The 16,294-nt window shown below is 43.4% G+C and overlaps 1 protein-coding gene across 2 annotated transcripts; it reads left to right on the top strand.

Annotated features, from left to right (window-relative positions):
- The first annotated feature begins 4,241 nt into the window (after positions 1 to 4,241).
- Positions 4,242 to 13,470, top strand: SLC25A3 (solute carrier family 25 member 3). Of its 2 annotated transcripts, none has more exons than XM_084279469.1 (8): positions 4,242 to 4,308; positions 4,462 to 4,615; positions 8,355 to 8,476; positions 10,991 to 11,170; positions 11,288 to 11,469; positions 12,182 to 12,354; positions 12,914 to 13,024; positions 13,134 to 13,470. In XM_084279469.1, the coding sequence occupies exons 2-8, from the start codon at positions 4,468 to 4,470 to the stop codon at positions 13,292 to 13,294; spliced, it is 1,077 nt and encodes a 358-aa protein (XP_084135595.1). In that variant the 5' UTR covers positions 4,242 to 4,308; positions 4,462 to 4,467; the 3' UTR covers positions 13,295 to 13,470. The 2 variants fall into 2 exon arrangements, with proteins under 2 accessions (XP_084135595.1, XP_084135594.1); XM_084279468.1 differs by lacking the exon at positions 8,355 to 8,476 and adding an exon at positions 8,069 to 8,190.
- Positions 13,471 to 16,294: the final 2,824 nt, after the last annotated feature.

Raw genomic sequence — 16,294 nt, 5'->3', positions numbered from 1 at the left:
AATGTCTTAGGAGAACTTAGATCATTGGACGAGGGCATTTATGGCAGTGACTTGTAAGAAGGGAGAGTGAGGTATTTTTTTACTACATCCTGTATGCAGAGGATGCAGCTGCTGTTCAACATAGCTAGTTTGAAGCCTGTTGAAGGAGATGCTGCAATGTCAAGGCTTCTCTTGAGCTGTGAAACCTGCCTGTAGCTTAAATTAATCTGTTACTGATTCTCTTGAGTCGTGGTCTAGTAGTTCTGAGGTTGATACATGAATGAGTACTTCATACACGTGCTTACAACAAGGAGCAGATGCTACCTGTGCTGATTATCAAAGGTGTGGATGGGTTGTTTTTTCACTGTCTCATTCTGTATTTCTGAAAAAAGTCACCTGGAGAAAAGCTCAAAAGCTTTGATTTTACTTACAGGCTTCAACAAAATTTTAGAACTGTGGAAAGTCATCATAGAACAGAATCACAGAATATACTGACTTGGAAGGGACCGCTAGGGATCATTAAGTTGTATGACACAAACTAGTTTACAGTTTCTTGCTTGTATGCAGCTTGGGGGTTGAGGGGTGCAGGAGATGTGTGGTGGGTGTTAATAAGGGAATCACAGAATGCATTAGGTTGGAAGGGACCTTTTAAAGGTCACCTAGCCCAACCCCCTGCAGTAAGTAGGGACACCTTTAGCTAGATCTGGTTGCTCAGAGCTTCATCAGGCCTCCAGGGATGGGGCCTCCACTGCCTCACTGGGCAACCTGTTCCAGTGTCTCGACACCCTCAGAGTGAAAAAATTCTTCCTAATGTCTAATCTAAACCTACCCTGCTCTAGTTTAAAACCATTGCTCCTTGTCCTGTCACACATGCCCTTACAAGCAGTCCTTCCCCAGCTTTTTTCTGTAGGCCTCTTCAGGTACTGGAAGGCTGCTATAAGGTCTCCCTGGAGCCTTCTCCAGGCTGAACAAGTCCAACTCTCAGCCTCTTGTAGGAGGTGCTTCAGCCCTCTGATCATCCTTGTCGCCCTCCTTGACCTGCTCTAAGAGGTCCATGTCCTCCTCGTGCTGAGGGCTCCAGAGCTGGGCACAGGGCTCCAGGTGAGGTCTGACTGAGAGGGGTGATTCTGCCCCTCTACTCTAATCTGCAGCCCGGGATGTAGTTGGCCTGGGCTACAGATGCACACTGGTGAGTCATATCCAGCTTTCTGTCCATCAATACTCCAAAGTTTTGGGTTTTTTTTCTGCAGGGCTGCTCTCTTATCACATCATCCCCCAGCTTGATAGTGAGGATTGTCCCAACCCATGTGCAAGACTTTGCACTTGTCCTTATTGAAGCTTCATAAGGTTTCTACAGGCCCACCTCTATCTGGTCTAGGTCCCTCTGGATGACATCCTGTCCCTCTGGCATGTTGACTGCACCATTCAGCTTGGTGTCATCTGCAAACATGTTGAGGGTGCGCTTAATCCCACTGTCTATGTTGTTGATGAAGATATTAAACTACACTGGTGCCAGTACGGATGCTTGAGACACACCACTTGTCACTCTTCTCCATCTGGACATTGAGCCATTGACCACTACCCTTTGGATGTGACCTTCCATCCAATTTCTTACCTACTGGATTGTCCACCCATCAAATCCATATTTCTTCAACTTAGAAGGATGTTGTGGGGACCTGTGTCAGAGGCCTTGCAGAAGTCCAGATAGATGCCAGCTGTTGCCCTTTGCTTGTCCACTGATGTAGTCACTCCACTGTAGAAAGCCACTAGGTTGGTCAGGCAGGACTTGCCCTTGGTGAAGCTATGCTGGCAGTTTTGAATCAGCTCTTTGTCCTGCCTTAGCACAGTTTCAAGAAGAATCTGTTTCATGATCTTCCCAGGTACAGAGGTGAGGCTGACAGTTCAGTAGTTCCCAGGATCCTCTTTTCTACCCTTTTTAAAAATGGATGTAACTTTTCCCTTCTTCCAGTCACCAGGGACTTCACCTGACACAGATGACTTTTCAAATACCATGGAGAGTGGCTTGGCAGCTACACCAGCCAGTTCCCTAAGGACTCTAGAATGGATCTCATCAGGTCCCATTGACTTGCCCTGTTGTAGCTTGGTTTCCTTTGGAGTATCTGCTGGGATGGGATGTGCTGGCTGGTACCAGTCAAGGTCCACGTGATTTTATTCTGGTTTCTAGGGCAAACAAATGGAAGTCAGCTGCCCGGGGCAGTGGTGGAGTCACCACCTCTGGAAGTATTTAAAAGGTGTGTAGATGTTGTGCTGGAGGACATGGTCTAGAGGTGGACTGGGCAGGGTTAGGGTGAAATTGGACTCGATGTGAAGGTCTTTTCCAACCCAAGTGATTCTATGACTTGTGGACATTGAGGTTCCTCAGGCGATATGAACCTTGTGTTCACTTAAGAGTAGGCGGGACTTTGTCCCCCAGGACCTCCCCTTCATGCAGTCCTTCAACTCAGGAGATGTGAGGAGACAGGTTGCTAGTGAAGACCGAGGCAAAAAAGTTGAGAACCTCAGCCTTCTCAGTTGTTACCAGTTTGCTAGCCTTGCTCATCAGGGGGGTATGCTTTCTTTAACCTTCCTCTTCTGGCTGACCTACCTATAGAAGCCCTTCTTGTTATTCTTGGCATTCCTTGCCAACTTCAGCTCCAGCAGTGCCTTGGCCTTCCTGACCTTGTTCCTACATAACCAAGCAGTGTCCCTGTACTTTTCCCAGGATTCCTGATCCTGCTTGAACATGCCTGTTCAGTACCTTCTTGCCTTTAAGAAGAAGAGATGTAATTAGGAAAGCTGAATTGCCTAACCAACACTTTCCTAAACTTCCAAAATCTGAAAAACTACTGATGAAAAAGATGGATTTAATTTACAGTAATCTGACAGAGGTGAATGCCAAAAGGCGTAACCTCTTTCAAGTCTTGGAGCAGAGTTTTTCTGTATGTTAAGTCAGTAAAGTCCTGCAAGAATTGCAGTCATTCGTATGTAATTTCAAGGTAAGAACCCAGTCATATTTAGATGTTATTAGCTAATTAAAAATAATTGTTGGTGTTCAGCTTTTCAAAAAAAAACATGGCTGGCAGCCTTGTTCACATGTGAGTAGAGCAGAACAAGTACTGGCAGTGTTCTGGCCTGTTCCATGCTGCAGGGACAGTGAAGTGAACAGCCCTCAGTGGGCTGCTCAATGAAAGTATTTAAAGAATCTGAGTTCCAGCTGACCTTTTCCTCCTACTTGGCAGCTGGAGTCTGGCTTACTCAAGAGGGACTTTGACTTTTGTGACAGTGCTACTAAGCACCTGTCACTTTTGCCTTGTGTGTGACAGCCTGCTTGCATCCTCTGTGTCTGAAGGACAGGAAGGGGAGTGAAGTCCTAAGGTTGGTGTAGCAGCTCACCCTCTGGGGACGTGTGGCAGGAGCTGCTCAGCTGCCCCAAGGGCTGTTCCTTCAGCACAGAGGTGCAGGTGAGCCTAGTGCTTGCGTTATGGCTCCGTGCCCAGAAGTAACAGCTGGGATAGGCATGCTGGAGGTTATCCTCTGTGCTTACGTAGTAGGAAGGATAGCATCGAGACTTTGGAGCTGTCACGGCAGGAGCTGGAGAGCTGAACTGTGCTGCGTCAGCTCTGTAAGGCCCCCGAAATGAGTGAAATGACGCTGTAGTTCGTGGGAGCCACGTAACGTTCTGCGTTTGCCAAGCAGGCGCTAGCGGCCCTTCTCGGGCTGCAGCCGCCCGAGCGCGGGTCCGGAGGGAGGCTGGGCGGGTTTGCCCTCGCAAGGTGAAACGCGGCCGCAGAGGCTGCAGCCGGCTCCTCCTGACCGCGCTGCGGCAGGAGCCTTCTGTTGCCTTGCAGCTTTCCCGGGCTGCGCCGGGGCGGCGGTACCCGAGGCCGGTACGCGCACCCGCAGCGCGGGCCGGTGCCGATGCCTTTCTTTAGTCTTACACCCCGGGTGCCCTTCAGATCTGCCAGATCTGAAGATCAGCGCCTGCAGCCGGCCCCGCGGGCGGCGCAGGGGTAGGGCGGGCGTTCGGCAGCGTCTCCGGCCCGATCTCGCCCCGAGCTCTGTAGGCCCAGACAGGGCCGCGCCACCCCGGGGCCAGGCGCTGAGCGCCCCCAACCCCCCCACCCCAGCGCCAGGGCGCGGTGCGCAGCCGTGGAGGGAAGGGCGTTGGCCTCGGCTGCGCGCGCGCGACAGGGCCGGGTCGCCCAGCGCCTCCGCCAATCGCCCTGCAGCTTCTTGGGCTCCGGCTCCTCCCCTTGCGCCGGCGAAGGACAAAGTGACTGAGCCGGGCCCGCGGTCAGCCTCTGCGCCGAGCTGCCGCCATCTTAGGAGGTAAGTCGCGGCGGCGGCGGGGCGATACCCGCCCGACAGGACCCGCTGCCCGTCCCGGGGCGACGGGCCGCCTCACGAGTGCGGGGCTGTCTTGCTGGGCCTGCGGCGGGCAGCCCCGTCCCACGCTGCTCTGCTCTTCTCCCCTGTCCATAGGTCGCCATGTTCTCGTCTATCGCGCCGCTCGCACGGCTCAACCCGTTCTACGCGCCGCATTTCCAGCTGGCCCAGGACGGGGTGAGGAAGCGCCCAGAGGCAGCGGAGGCGCCAACCACGCGGCGGAGCTTGGCGGCCGCTTCCGCCGCTGAAGGTGAGAGCGGGAGGGAGGGGTCGCGACGGAGGGTGAGGCCTCTGGGCTCTGGAGGCGCCAGTACCCGCGCTACCTCCGTTCGCGCGGCCTTGTGCCCCTCGGGATGGCGGAGGGACGGGTAGCGGTCGGCGGGGCACGGCCGAGCTGGGGAAGTGCCGGCGCTGGGCCTACGCGCCCGCTTGGAGGACGAAGAAGGGCACGGGTGGGGGAGGCGCTGGCAGAGTCTTCCGCTCCCCGAGCGGTGCGCGCCGAGGGGCAGCAAGGATCCGGTGTGACCGGGAAAGGGCACGGGGAGGTTCTAGCTCAGGATACTAACGGAGATACCCGATGGAGTCTGTCTTGGGGATAAGAGTGATTTCTCTGCCTCTTCTGGGCCTGCAGCCCTGGGGACTGAGGCTGCAAGCCGGTACTGATCTTTTCCGTGGAGAAGAGCAGCACGTGAATCCGGATGGATTTGAAGGACCAAGTCTCCCATACTTTTTTATTCCAATTTCTTCTCCCCCGTTTATTAGAAGCTGGACATCTGAACATTCAGACACATTAGAGATACCTCCAGCAGTTCTATTTTGTGGGGTGTTTTTCTTCCCCTTCTTTGTACTTGTGGTGCATATAATAGATAGCAATGCTGTCTAAGATGCAGTGGTGCATTTTAGATTTGAGTGCAGAGTGCTTTCTTTATGTTTCTTGATCACGTGTGACTTGTGAAGGTCAGACCTTGATATTTTATGAATAAAGGAGGTAGATGTTAAAATTGGGACTTTAAAAGTTGTTAATTACTTAAAAGCATCTCTGCATTGATTTAAAAAAATGAAGAAAGAAGCATTTTCAGGAAGATGCCTATTGTGAAGTACTATGGTTATCAAAGTACATAAGGGCATTTGCATTAGCGTTCATGTAATATGTGAAAGAGGCAGAACTGGGTGTTGGATTTTAGTAGGTTTTCAGGAAAGTAATTCTGGCTTTCAGCATAGTAATCTCGTTGCTAGCTAACTAAAACCCTAAATAGCTCTTCAGTGTGCTAAATATATTCAGACAGTGCACTTATTTCTTAACAGCATTATGGTTAATCTTCATTCTGTTTGTAGGGAGATGCAGTCAGAGGTGACCAGAGTTTCTTAGTCTTTGTAGCTTTTTCTGCTATGTTCATTGTTTCACACACCGGTTCTCTGTCCTTTGTGTTGAGAGGGTAACATGTTACAGAAGATACATGAGCTTATGCAAGGTCACACAAAGTCAGTACAAACCACAAGGCCTTTTGAGTTCAGTTCAGGACATTAACCATAACAGCTCAGAGGCCGAGTGTTTTATGGTCAGCTCTTGGAATTTGTCCTTGTTAACATGTCAGATCAGAAGCAAAAAAAAAGAAATAGCTATGATGTCTTAATAGAGTAGACATGTTTTTTTCTGCTGTGTATTTATATTTGAGTAACTTCTGGGTGTTTGTCTTCAGTGTCTGGGCATGCTAGAATAACTTTGTTGCCCTCCGTACTACATGTTTAGCTAGTTCTTCTTTCAGTGAAGGGCTTCTTAGGAAACTTTACTCCCATTGAAATAGAGGGACTGGGCTTTCTGTGGCCTTTTTTCCTAATGCTGCTATACCACCGCAAACCTAGGTTACCTCTAAAGAGCTCAAGCCTAACTGACAGTAGTTTGCTTTTTCCAATAACTATTTTTGAACGCCCATCTGACAGGTGAGTCTGAACAGCATTGTAATAGAGGAGACACAGCAAGCAATACTTTTCTGTGACTTCTACTTGTATTTGTCTCTGTTATCGGAGGATTATGACTTTTAACAGAAAGTGTTGTGAAAAAGGGAGTGTGAACAAACACTGTGGGTAGCTGCGCTGCATGGTAGCTACTGCATCACTGTGCTGCTGCAGGAAAAGATACAGCTAGACAGAGCTGCCCCATAATACAGACTCAAGAGTCTGTTTTCTTGTTACACTTGCCTAGAAAGCTGTGTTTGTGTGTGCCACTCAGTCTGGCAAGTTGTGAACAGATTATTGCTGCTGTCTCCAAATCTGATAAGTGTAACCTAGCTATTTTAGAGTTCAGGTTGAGTCCCAGACCAGCGTATTTACAGTCTTGAGCAGTATCTAAATTAAAAAAAAAAATAAAAAAATCTCAGAGGTTATGCATTATTCTGAGTGTTAACTAATTCCTAACTAAAATTAAGTTTAGGCTCAATGCAGTGACTGTGATTTGGTGTTTGCTGTTTTAGAATAAACAAAAAATGACATTTTTATTGTCTCGGTGATTAATTCTGAAGAGTAAGGTGATAAATAAGAGTATAAAAGGCATTTTGAAGTCCGGGACCTTTTGGGAAAGAAGTTCCCATATAACAGCACAATTATGAACTGGATAAGCATGCTAGTGTTAACTGGCGCTCTGTTGATGCTGTTGAAAGTCAGTGTAAATTCTTGTTGATGTTAATAAAGTATTTTATTTCAGAAGCAAAAAGACAAGGTGAAGAAACTCTGAATAAGATATATTTTCCCCATCTTTTGGTATTCATTAGCACATAATTGTAATTATCTGTAGGTAATTCTTATTCAAGTTGCTGTAGCACTTTAATGCCTGTTCCATTTTATTGGAATAACATCACAAGATCTAAGGTAAAGAAACCCATAAATTACCCCTTTCTATGGTCTACATTGTGTGTTGTTTTCTGTGTACTTATTCAGTACATTAGTTTTGCATGTGTATTTTAAATATTAAGCATTTCAGTAGCAGAAGTGTGCTCCTACATCAAATTTAATTTGTATTGTTAAGTGTAAACTAAGATTAAAGCTTAATCTAAAAGATTCTTTAATGAACTCTCTATGAGAGTATTGAATGTCGTGATTACTTTTAGAAAGTTCTGCCGTTTCATTAAACAGAACTATATAAGTCTGCAGTTCTGTATTTCATAGAAAATGAAAGAAAATCTGCATAAAGAATCTGAAAAATTCCTTAAAATATATCTGTGTGAAGAAAAATCCAGTGCTGACCCTGTAGGTCTGTATGGTCTACTTAAATTCAGAAGTTACACTACCGCAGAATATTTAACCAAAGAAGACTTGTCTCCAGAGAAACACTTTTCTTGCTTAATCCCTTGATGTAAAAAACATGTTGGATGTTACAATTTTGAGTCATAATTCCTGCTGGGATTAATTTCTATGGTTTAAATGTGCGCTGAGCTAAAATGTGACTGTTTCTTCCATTGCCCTTTTTTTTTTTTTTTAAGGAATAAACTATTTGGAAGACTTGGAGTCAAATCTTGTTAGGGAAAAAGGTGTTAATTTAGAGTAAGGAAATGATTTTTTACTGTAACACTGCAGTTTTATAAAATAGCATGGGAGATTATTTCAGTTTAATACTTTTGAGATTATGACAGTCGATTTGGTTTCTTTTCTGATCTTTGTTAGTATTTATGATTGATCATATATATGTATTTTTTCCCCAATTAACTAGAATACAGCTGTGCATATGGCTCAAGCAGATTCTTTATGCTTTGTGGCCTTGGTGGGATTATTAGCTGTGGGACAACACATACCGCACTGGTTCCTCTAGACCTGGTGAAATGCAGAATACAGGTTTGTTCTGCCTGTTGGTATGTGATGGCATTGACAAAGCATGTGTAGTGTGGTATAATTAATATACTAATGAATTGGAGGCATAAACTATCCCCTGGACGTTGTTGTCCAGCAGTGCATGGAGTTAATGTAAAAGCATGGTGTGTCTTTATTTTTTGCTGCAGAATACAGTTGTGAATATGGCTCGCTCAAGTTTTATGCTCTCTGTGGCGTTGGTGGGGTCCTAAGTTGTGGCTTGACACACACTGCTGTTGTACCTCTGGATTTAGTGAAATGTCGTATGCAGGTTTGTATTAACTTAAACATTTCTTAAACTTTTTCTCTATGGTAGCCAGCATATGAAGAGTTTACAGTAGGGCTGCAGTCTTTTCTGGGTGACAGGGAGTGAGTTAACTGGAGTACTGCTTTATCATGTCTACTGCTGTGAGGCTTAACAAATACCACTTTAAACAGAAGCAGAGGCATTTAGGATAATCTGGATGAATTATTTTTTACTACATTTAAAGCATATTTAACTGACTATATTTGCTAAAAGATACCCACTGCAGCATTACTCTTCGGTAGGATATCTAGCATTATTCTTGTGCTTTTGGAGGGAGTAAATAGTATCTTGGTGTTAGGAAGATGGGAGTTTTTATCCCAGAGTGACATGCATGTATAATTTGATCCATTAACGCTGTGGATATCGTTGCATGGCTTATGGATTAGTTAGTTTCTAATGATCCACTCCAAATAGACTGGGTGAAATGTGACGGTAAGGCCGTCAGCATGGCTTGTGTCCTTGAAGTGGTTCTTGATTGAACTGATAAGAGTGCCCTCACGTTGCACTTTATTTGCAGTACCAGCTGCCACATTGAGATCATCTGGTGAACAGCCATGGATAAAAGCATACTGATAAATATAACAGGAAAATCTGCCTCAAGTATGAAACAAATTGAAACATGGTTCCAAGTTTATAGAAATACAGTAGCAAATAACTTCCCTGTTGCATAGACTGACACTGATTATAACAGTGGTGATTTTCTAAAGACAGTACTCCTGAATTGAGGAGGGAACTAGGAATTAATCACACCTACTAGGCACACTAGGAGGCATGTGATATTCTTTGAAATTGTCGTCTTCTGGAAGACATGCTGCTGCTTTAGCATTCTTCACTAGGGAGGCTTTGTCGCATACTTGGACACTTGAAATTCTGTTCTGAAGCTAGTAATTCTCATTAACATATCAGACATACAGGGTGCATCAAATGAGGACAGTGTGCTGCTTTCTACAAAGTTTGCATTGAAACTAGACCAACTGTGTAGGAATTCCTGATTTCTTCTAGTAGGGAATAGCCATATCCAAGTGTGCATGTTAAATCTGAAAATGTAGTTTAAGTGCACTTTACTACCTTTACAGACTTCAAAATCAGTAGCTTGACTGAGGAGGAGGAGCTTTTCCTGAGGAGGTTGATCATGGGTAAAGAGACTGTAGCATCTAAAACAGTTCTTAATCTGAGTTAATGGGCAGAAGGCCTGAAAGCTATACAAGTGCTGCTTATACAGCTGGGAGCAATGCCTCATACTTTCTAGGCTTGGTAGGTATTTTCAGCTTGGGCTACCAGTCCTGGGCTTCTCATATGGTAAGGGTGGTGATACCTCTCCTCGTTTCTTTAGCACTTAAGAGGAAGGTGCAAGAGGAGGGTTCCATTTGTATTCCAGGTGTGAGCTTGTAAAAACCATCAGCATTTGCCTCTTCCCAGATCCAGGACAGAGGATGTTACTCATCCTTCCCAGGTTCTCCAGAAAGAAAGCTGTTGTCTGCACTCTTGTGTCCTTTTAAGAAAAGGTCACCTTTTATGTAGATAAGAATTAAGCATGGTTCTGACATGAACATAGTCTCATTTTACAGTGTCCATTAAATACCTGTTTTCCTGAAACTGAATATTTTTAAAATTTAAATGTGTAGGCGAACTGGTTCTCAAATAGGTCGTCACCAGACTGCAAGACAAAACGCCAGTTGCTGCAGGTTGGCATATATGTCCCATAGCTCTTTTTGAAAGCGTGGGTTAACTTTAATTTGGTATCTTACACCTCTGAGGAGATGTTGGATGATGTCAAATATGAAAAATAAGAGTGTGATGTGTGATTAGAATAGGTCAGAATGGCTTAAGAATTTCTGTTAAATGGTTTCATATGAAGCAAGTTATTAGTGAAATCTCACGCAAGGTTTTATGAACAGACAATATTTTGGATGTAACCATTACTGTGAGGTCAAAAGTACAAGTGTAGATGGAAGTCCTTGAGTACTCTGATCTGCTTTGCTTCATCTGTCTTAGGCTGACTGCGTGGAGGGATCAAACAGTGGACAAATAACCTTCTCTGATTAGGAATCAGGTGAATTGTCAGGCTCGGTTTATGGTGACACAAGAGTACATAGGTGTGGCTTGTAGAGTGGATGAGATTGCTGGCAGAAACCTAGGTTTTTAAGGAATATGGTCTAAACGTAATTATATAGAACTACACAGTGTCAGAATAATGATACCAACAAATCTTTCCCATGTAGAAAGTCATATTGTTGATTTGGAGAATAAATGTAAAGCAAAATTCAGACAGTTTGGTGGCTCTCTAATATTGAGGAACATACTGGTTGTTATAATAAGTTAGGGTTTGAGACCAGCAAGTAAACCATTACTTTAGCATAACTTTGTGGTGAGTATATCATCTGTCCAGGGAACAGGAGGAATTTCATATTTCAGATGGGGGGTGTGAGAAATGGAATTGTAAGCTATATCACATGATTAACTGCCTATTCTGTTTAGGTTGATCCACAAAAATACAAGAGCATCTTCAATGGATTCTCAGTGACAGTCAAAGAAGATGGTGTTCGTGGCTTGGCAAAGGGATGGGCTCCAACCTTCATTGGCTATTCCATGCAGGGGCTTTGTAAGTTTGGGTTCTACGAAGTTTTCAAAATCTTGTACGGCAACATGCTGGGAGAGGTAAGCCTGAGGTGGCTCTCATGAGGCTGTGTGTCTGCAGCATTGTAGTATTAGTAACACAGAGTAACCCCAAAAGCACTATCAATTAACAAGAGTGTATGTTTAAACTCCCTTCAGGAAAATGCCTACTTGTGGCGTACTTCGCTGTACTTAGCTGCATCTGCCAGTGCGGAGTTTTTTGCTGACATTGCTCTGGCTCCAATGGAAGCTGCTAAAGTTCGTATTCAGACACAGCCTGGATATGCTAACACTCTGCGGCAGGCTGTACCTAAGATGTTTGCAGAAGAAGGCATCTGGGCGTAAGTCCTCTTGGGTTTAATTTTTACATTCATTCAGATTCTTCATGTTGGGTTATTTTCTTTTTTCTAATGAAAGACTGTTGCTAAAACTAACTATGGTTTTAGCCCATAATACGTTTTAGTCTTTGTATTTCAATATAACATCAAGGAATCTGTGCTGAACTAGCTGTTAATTCCACATGCTCCTTAGATCCATCTTTGTGAGTATCTTTGTGCTGAGTTCTGCTGGATAACTTGAGTTTCTAGCAGTTCCAGTCAGAGATACTCAGCAACTTTTTTGGTTGTACAGTCAAAGATGCTTGAGTCATTGGCATGTAAGAAAAATACAACTGCATGTTAGCTTTCCGTTCTGATAGAAGTGGCTGTGAATATACAAGTCATATATGGCTATCAGGACTTGGCTGGTATGCAGACATGCAGCACTTTTAGTATCAGTACTGTGTTACTGCTATGCGTTGGAAGCTGAAAAGTGATTACAAAAGCAGCTGTGCAGCAGAGGGATCAGGTAAAATTGCGTTGCTGGTTTAAGTTAGTACTTGGGAGCTAATAAAACTTCTCTTCTGTAGGTATTTAAACACTTAAGCCTTACAGAGTCAGTATCTAGAAGTTGTATTCCTGATAGCAACAATAAGCTAACTATTATTTTTCAAGTTAGAAATGTACCTTAAGTACTGGGGAAAATTAAACCACGTTTGTCTTTTCTCTGGTTAAGTTTCTATAAAGGTGTTGCTCCACTTTGGATGAGACAGATCCCATACACAATGATGAAATTTGCCTGCTTTGAACGTACTGTTGAAGCTCTGTACAAGTACGTCGTTCCCAAGCCACGGAGTGAATGTACAAAAGGAGAACAGCTGGTAGTCACATTTGTTGCAGGCTATATTGGTGAGGAATCTTTAAGTCCTACAATTCATTACTAGACTACTGCAACTCTAGAAGCCTGTTGCTTTGCAGAATATCGAACAGATATACCTAGAATGGGAGCATTTACTTGTAACTTTACAATTTGTGGGGGGAGCTAGATTCAATCTGTAAGTGGAAAATGGGTTTGTAGTAGGACAGTACTCTTAATTTAATTGTTCCTATGTATTACCAATGAGAATGTTCAGATTGAAAAATTGCAGCTGATTTAAGTGGGAAAAAATTGCATCTTTGCTAGGTTGGGGAAGCTTGAAGGAAAGGGAAAGAAATCTGAATGGAAAGGGGATTTTTCAGTAGCTGATGATTGTGGGGGAGTTTTGTTTTAGCACAAGGTTTGCTGCAAGAGCAGAACCAAGATATTTTTTAATGTTACATAGCCACTGCTCATTTAGGATACCAAGAGGCTTGACATAACTTGTGTGCAGTTTATTAGAAGGTGTGGTTTTATTTGATTATACTTGATGTGTACACTGTAAAGGTGCAGCTAAAATGCCACAGAACTAACACCAAATTCTTCTTTCAGCTGGTGTCTTCTGTGCGATTGTTTCCCACCCTGCTGACTCGGTGGTGTCTGTGTTGAACAAAGAAAAGGGCAGTTCTGCTTCACAGGTTCTTATGAGGCTTGGATTCAAAGGTACATCCTTACTTTGACGCATTTGGGATCGAGTGTTTCATGTTTGGGGGAGGATTTTTTGCCAAACTGACTTCTGAATGCTACTTACGCTTCACGTTTTGCTCTACAGGAGTATGGAAAGGTCTCTTTGCTCGTATCATTATGATTGGCACCCTGACTGCACTACAGTGGTTCATCTACGATTCTGTGAAGGTTTATTTCAGACTTCCTCGTCCACCTCCACCTGAAATGCCAGAATCTCTGAAGAAGAAGCTTGGTCTAACTGAATAGACAACTCATGGACTGACTGTGCTGGCTGTCCCAGTGATGAGTTTCATTAAACTTTTATATATTTGACTATGTAGAAGACAAACTCCATATGATGTTGTTATTGGCTGTGCCCTCATCCCATGTGAGGGTTTAAATTCTACCACTGTCATTGCCTGAAATAAATGAGAAACAGAGTGCTTAGTGTCTGTTTACTACTGCATACGTAAGCTTCCTTTCATAGCAGCAAATACCTCAATAAACTAGTCACCACTTTAGGAACTAGAGGATTGTGAAACAATTGTAACAAAAAATAGGCTTTCACTGTTTCCAAAGAGGTGCCAAGAACGTATCCTTGCAGAACTGCAGAAACTAACTCTAGTTTTATGCACTTTGAGTCCACTGTTTTATTTGCCTTTAATAAGCTGTTGCTGTAGAATAGCTGAACTCCTGAATGGCTGAGACAAGACTGCAGTCTGACAGGGTGTCCCAGTCCTGGTACTGGTCTTCTCCATAGTGGCAAAAGGAACTTTAAACGTAATGGAGCCATTTCTGCCTTGGGGTGGTCATCCCAACATAACTAACTTACACTTACTTGAATTATTTCTGCTTCTGTTGGCTTTGAACCACACTAAATAACTGTCCTTTTGGTTGTACTGTGGAATTAAACAGTAGCTGCTACCTGATCAAATAAAAGATTCACAAAGATAGCTGACCACTAAGAGCTTGCTACAGCTTCACAGTAAAGTAGAAATGGTTTGCCTCTTATTCTAGAGTTTGAAAAACTTGCCAGATTTTCAGTATGCTTGGTATTCCTGTAGTTTTATTTTTTTGCCTTAGTTTAATGCTGGGTTCTGATTGAACCATGCACTTCTGCAGTGCAAGAAGCCATACTGTTTTTTTGGACCTAATTTGACGTGAAATAAATTTAGGCTCCTAGGTATGCAAGAAGAGACATGCACTATTTTGTTAAGGCAATGACTTTGTTTTTTCCAGCCTTTTGCAGAAAGATGAGCATGCTGCCTTCTGTGTCTTGCCTGTTCAAGAACCCATGGTTGATAATCACATTGAGAGAAATCCAGAAAACCCCTAATAATTTATGATGGGTTCACAGTATCCAGTGTTACTGTGCTTAGTTGAGCTGGAGCTTGTGTCTTCTGTGCAAAGCTATTTGGATGTGTTGCCTTTCAGCATGTGAGCTGATGATACTGAAATTGGCTTGACATTCACTTGTATTATACTGCTCCTTCCTCTTTACTTGTGCCCTTCAGAGTAAATGACAACTAAAGCAGGTGCCCTTGGCATAGCACAAACATACTGGAATCATGTCCCTGTGGCCATTTCACATGGCATCAAGCTTCTCACCACCTGGGAAAACCTTCCATCTTTCAAAACTTCGGATGGTTGTGCTGAAGAAGCAGCTCAGCCTTGTTTTGAATTGCTCTCTTTTTCAGAATGGGGAGGAAAATCTAAAGCCGCTCTATTTCCCTGTCAGTGTGACAGTAAATGCACCCTTAGAGTGGTTGGTATCTAACTGAACAAAGTCAAATTCCTAAGATTAAATAAAACATTTGTACAAGTACTTTGGTGTTGAATTAATTTCATGGTACAAGTATATACATCTTGTTGCCCTGTTGTGAGTGGGAAGCTTTGAAACTACTTGATGAATCATTAAATACTTGTAAGAGCTGCTTTGGAGAAGAGCATTGACTATGACTTATCTTTTATCAAGTCCATTTATGTTAAATTTGCTTTTGAACTTTACTTGTGTGTGTGGTTCAACTTGCTAGAAAAAACAGTATCACTTGTGTACTGAATATCATGGTCTCTTTAAAGTTGTATTTTAACTGTGTAGACTTTTCTTTGTGTTCTGGGAAACATCTCAAATTCCCTCAGGTCCTGGGGAAGTGAAGCACTTTGTCATTTTAAGGCTGGCAGAAGAGTGAGACACTCGGCTCATGCAGTGAGGTAGTTTTGATTGTCAAGTAACGATAAGCTAAGTTTCTCAGGACTGTTTCTTGTCACTGGAGAATTCTACATTCTCTGGAATTGGGTCACATTTGTGCAGCCATTTTAATGTGCAGTAATAAGATAATCTTAAATCCATTTCCCTTACTGCTCAAAGGCAGACCTGTGACTTACCATTTTTGAAGAGGCTCAGATAATTTTATCAAGGTAAATCAGTAAGACTGCAAGGGGCAGTTGTCTGTTCTTTCCTTCTGTAACTGAGAAAGGGAAAAGAAACTGCTACTCCTGGTGTCAGGTTTCAGTGGAAAATATAAGGGGTGGGGAGTGTTGCTTCATTGACCCTTGGCCATGGGCTTGTTCAGATGCTTGAGGTGAAAGGGTTTAACATAGAAAATGCTGCTGCTTAATGGGGTCACCCACTGATACTTTAGACATGCTTCAGTGGGAAAACTGGTATTCAAAGGCATTTAAAAGGTGAACTTTGTCATTGCTAACTGTGCTTTATAGTGTAATGTGTGGCTCCTTCTTCCGAAAGTTGAGATGATGGGGGCAGGGGAGCTGCAGTGCTTTAGATGGACTTGTGCTTTCATTGCCTGGAAAGTCTTGTATCAAAAAGGAGCGCTGCTTCTTTGAACCAAGTGTGTCTTGGGTAACTCCAGACCAGTCACTAAACCCAAAAGTGCATTGCAAAATATGGATTGTGTATATGCTGCTTGTGTATTTTGTTTTATGAAGGAGAAAACAGCCTTGCTATTACTGGAGCTGAGATGAGCTTTCTGGTTTAAAGCATCCTGTCTGTATAAAAAATCTGGGAATAACAGCTCCATCCACACCCTGTGTTTGTATCAGGTTGTACTGCAGATTGAATGTGCTGATACTTGCTGAAATGTTCCTTGCATATAATTTTAAAATGGGCTGTAATAATACAAATAGCTGTAATTCATTTACATTTCTACATAGAAAATATGTAGTTCACAGTGAAAACAATAAACATCCTGCTTTTTTTTATAGCAAATAGGAGTATTTTTGGGAGCTGAGCTTAGTAGCTATGCAGCC

This window comes from Gallinula chloropus (genome assembly GCF_964237585.1).
Source record: "Gallinula chloropus genome assembly, chromosome: 1".
NCBI lineage: Eukaryota > Metazoa > Chordata > Aves > Gruiformes > Rallidae > Gallinula > Gallinula chloropus.
The sequence above is the reverse complement of the archived record's forward strand: the minus strand, read 5'-3'. Positions and strand labels throughout refer to the sequence as shown.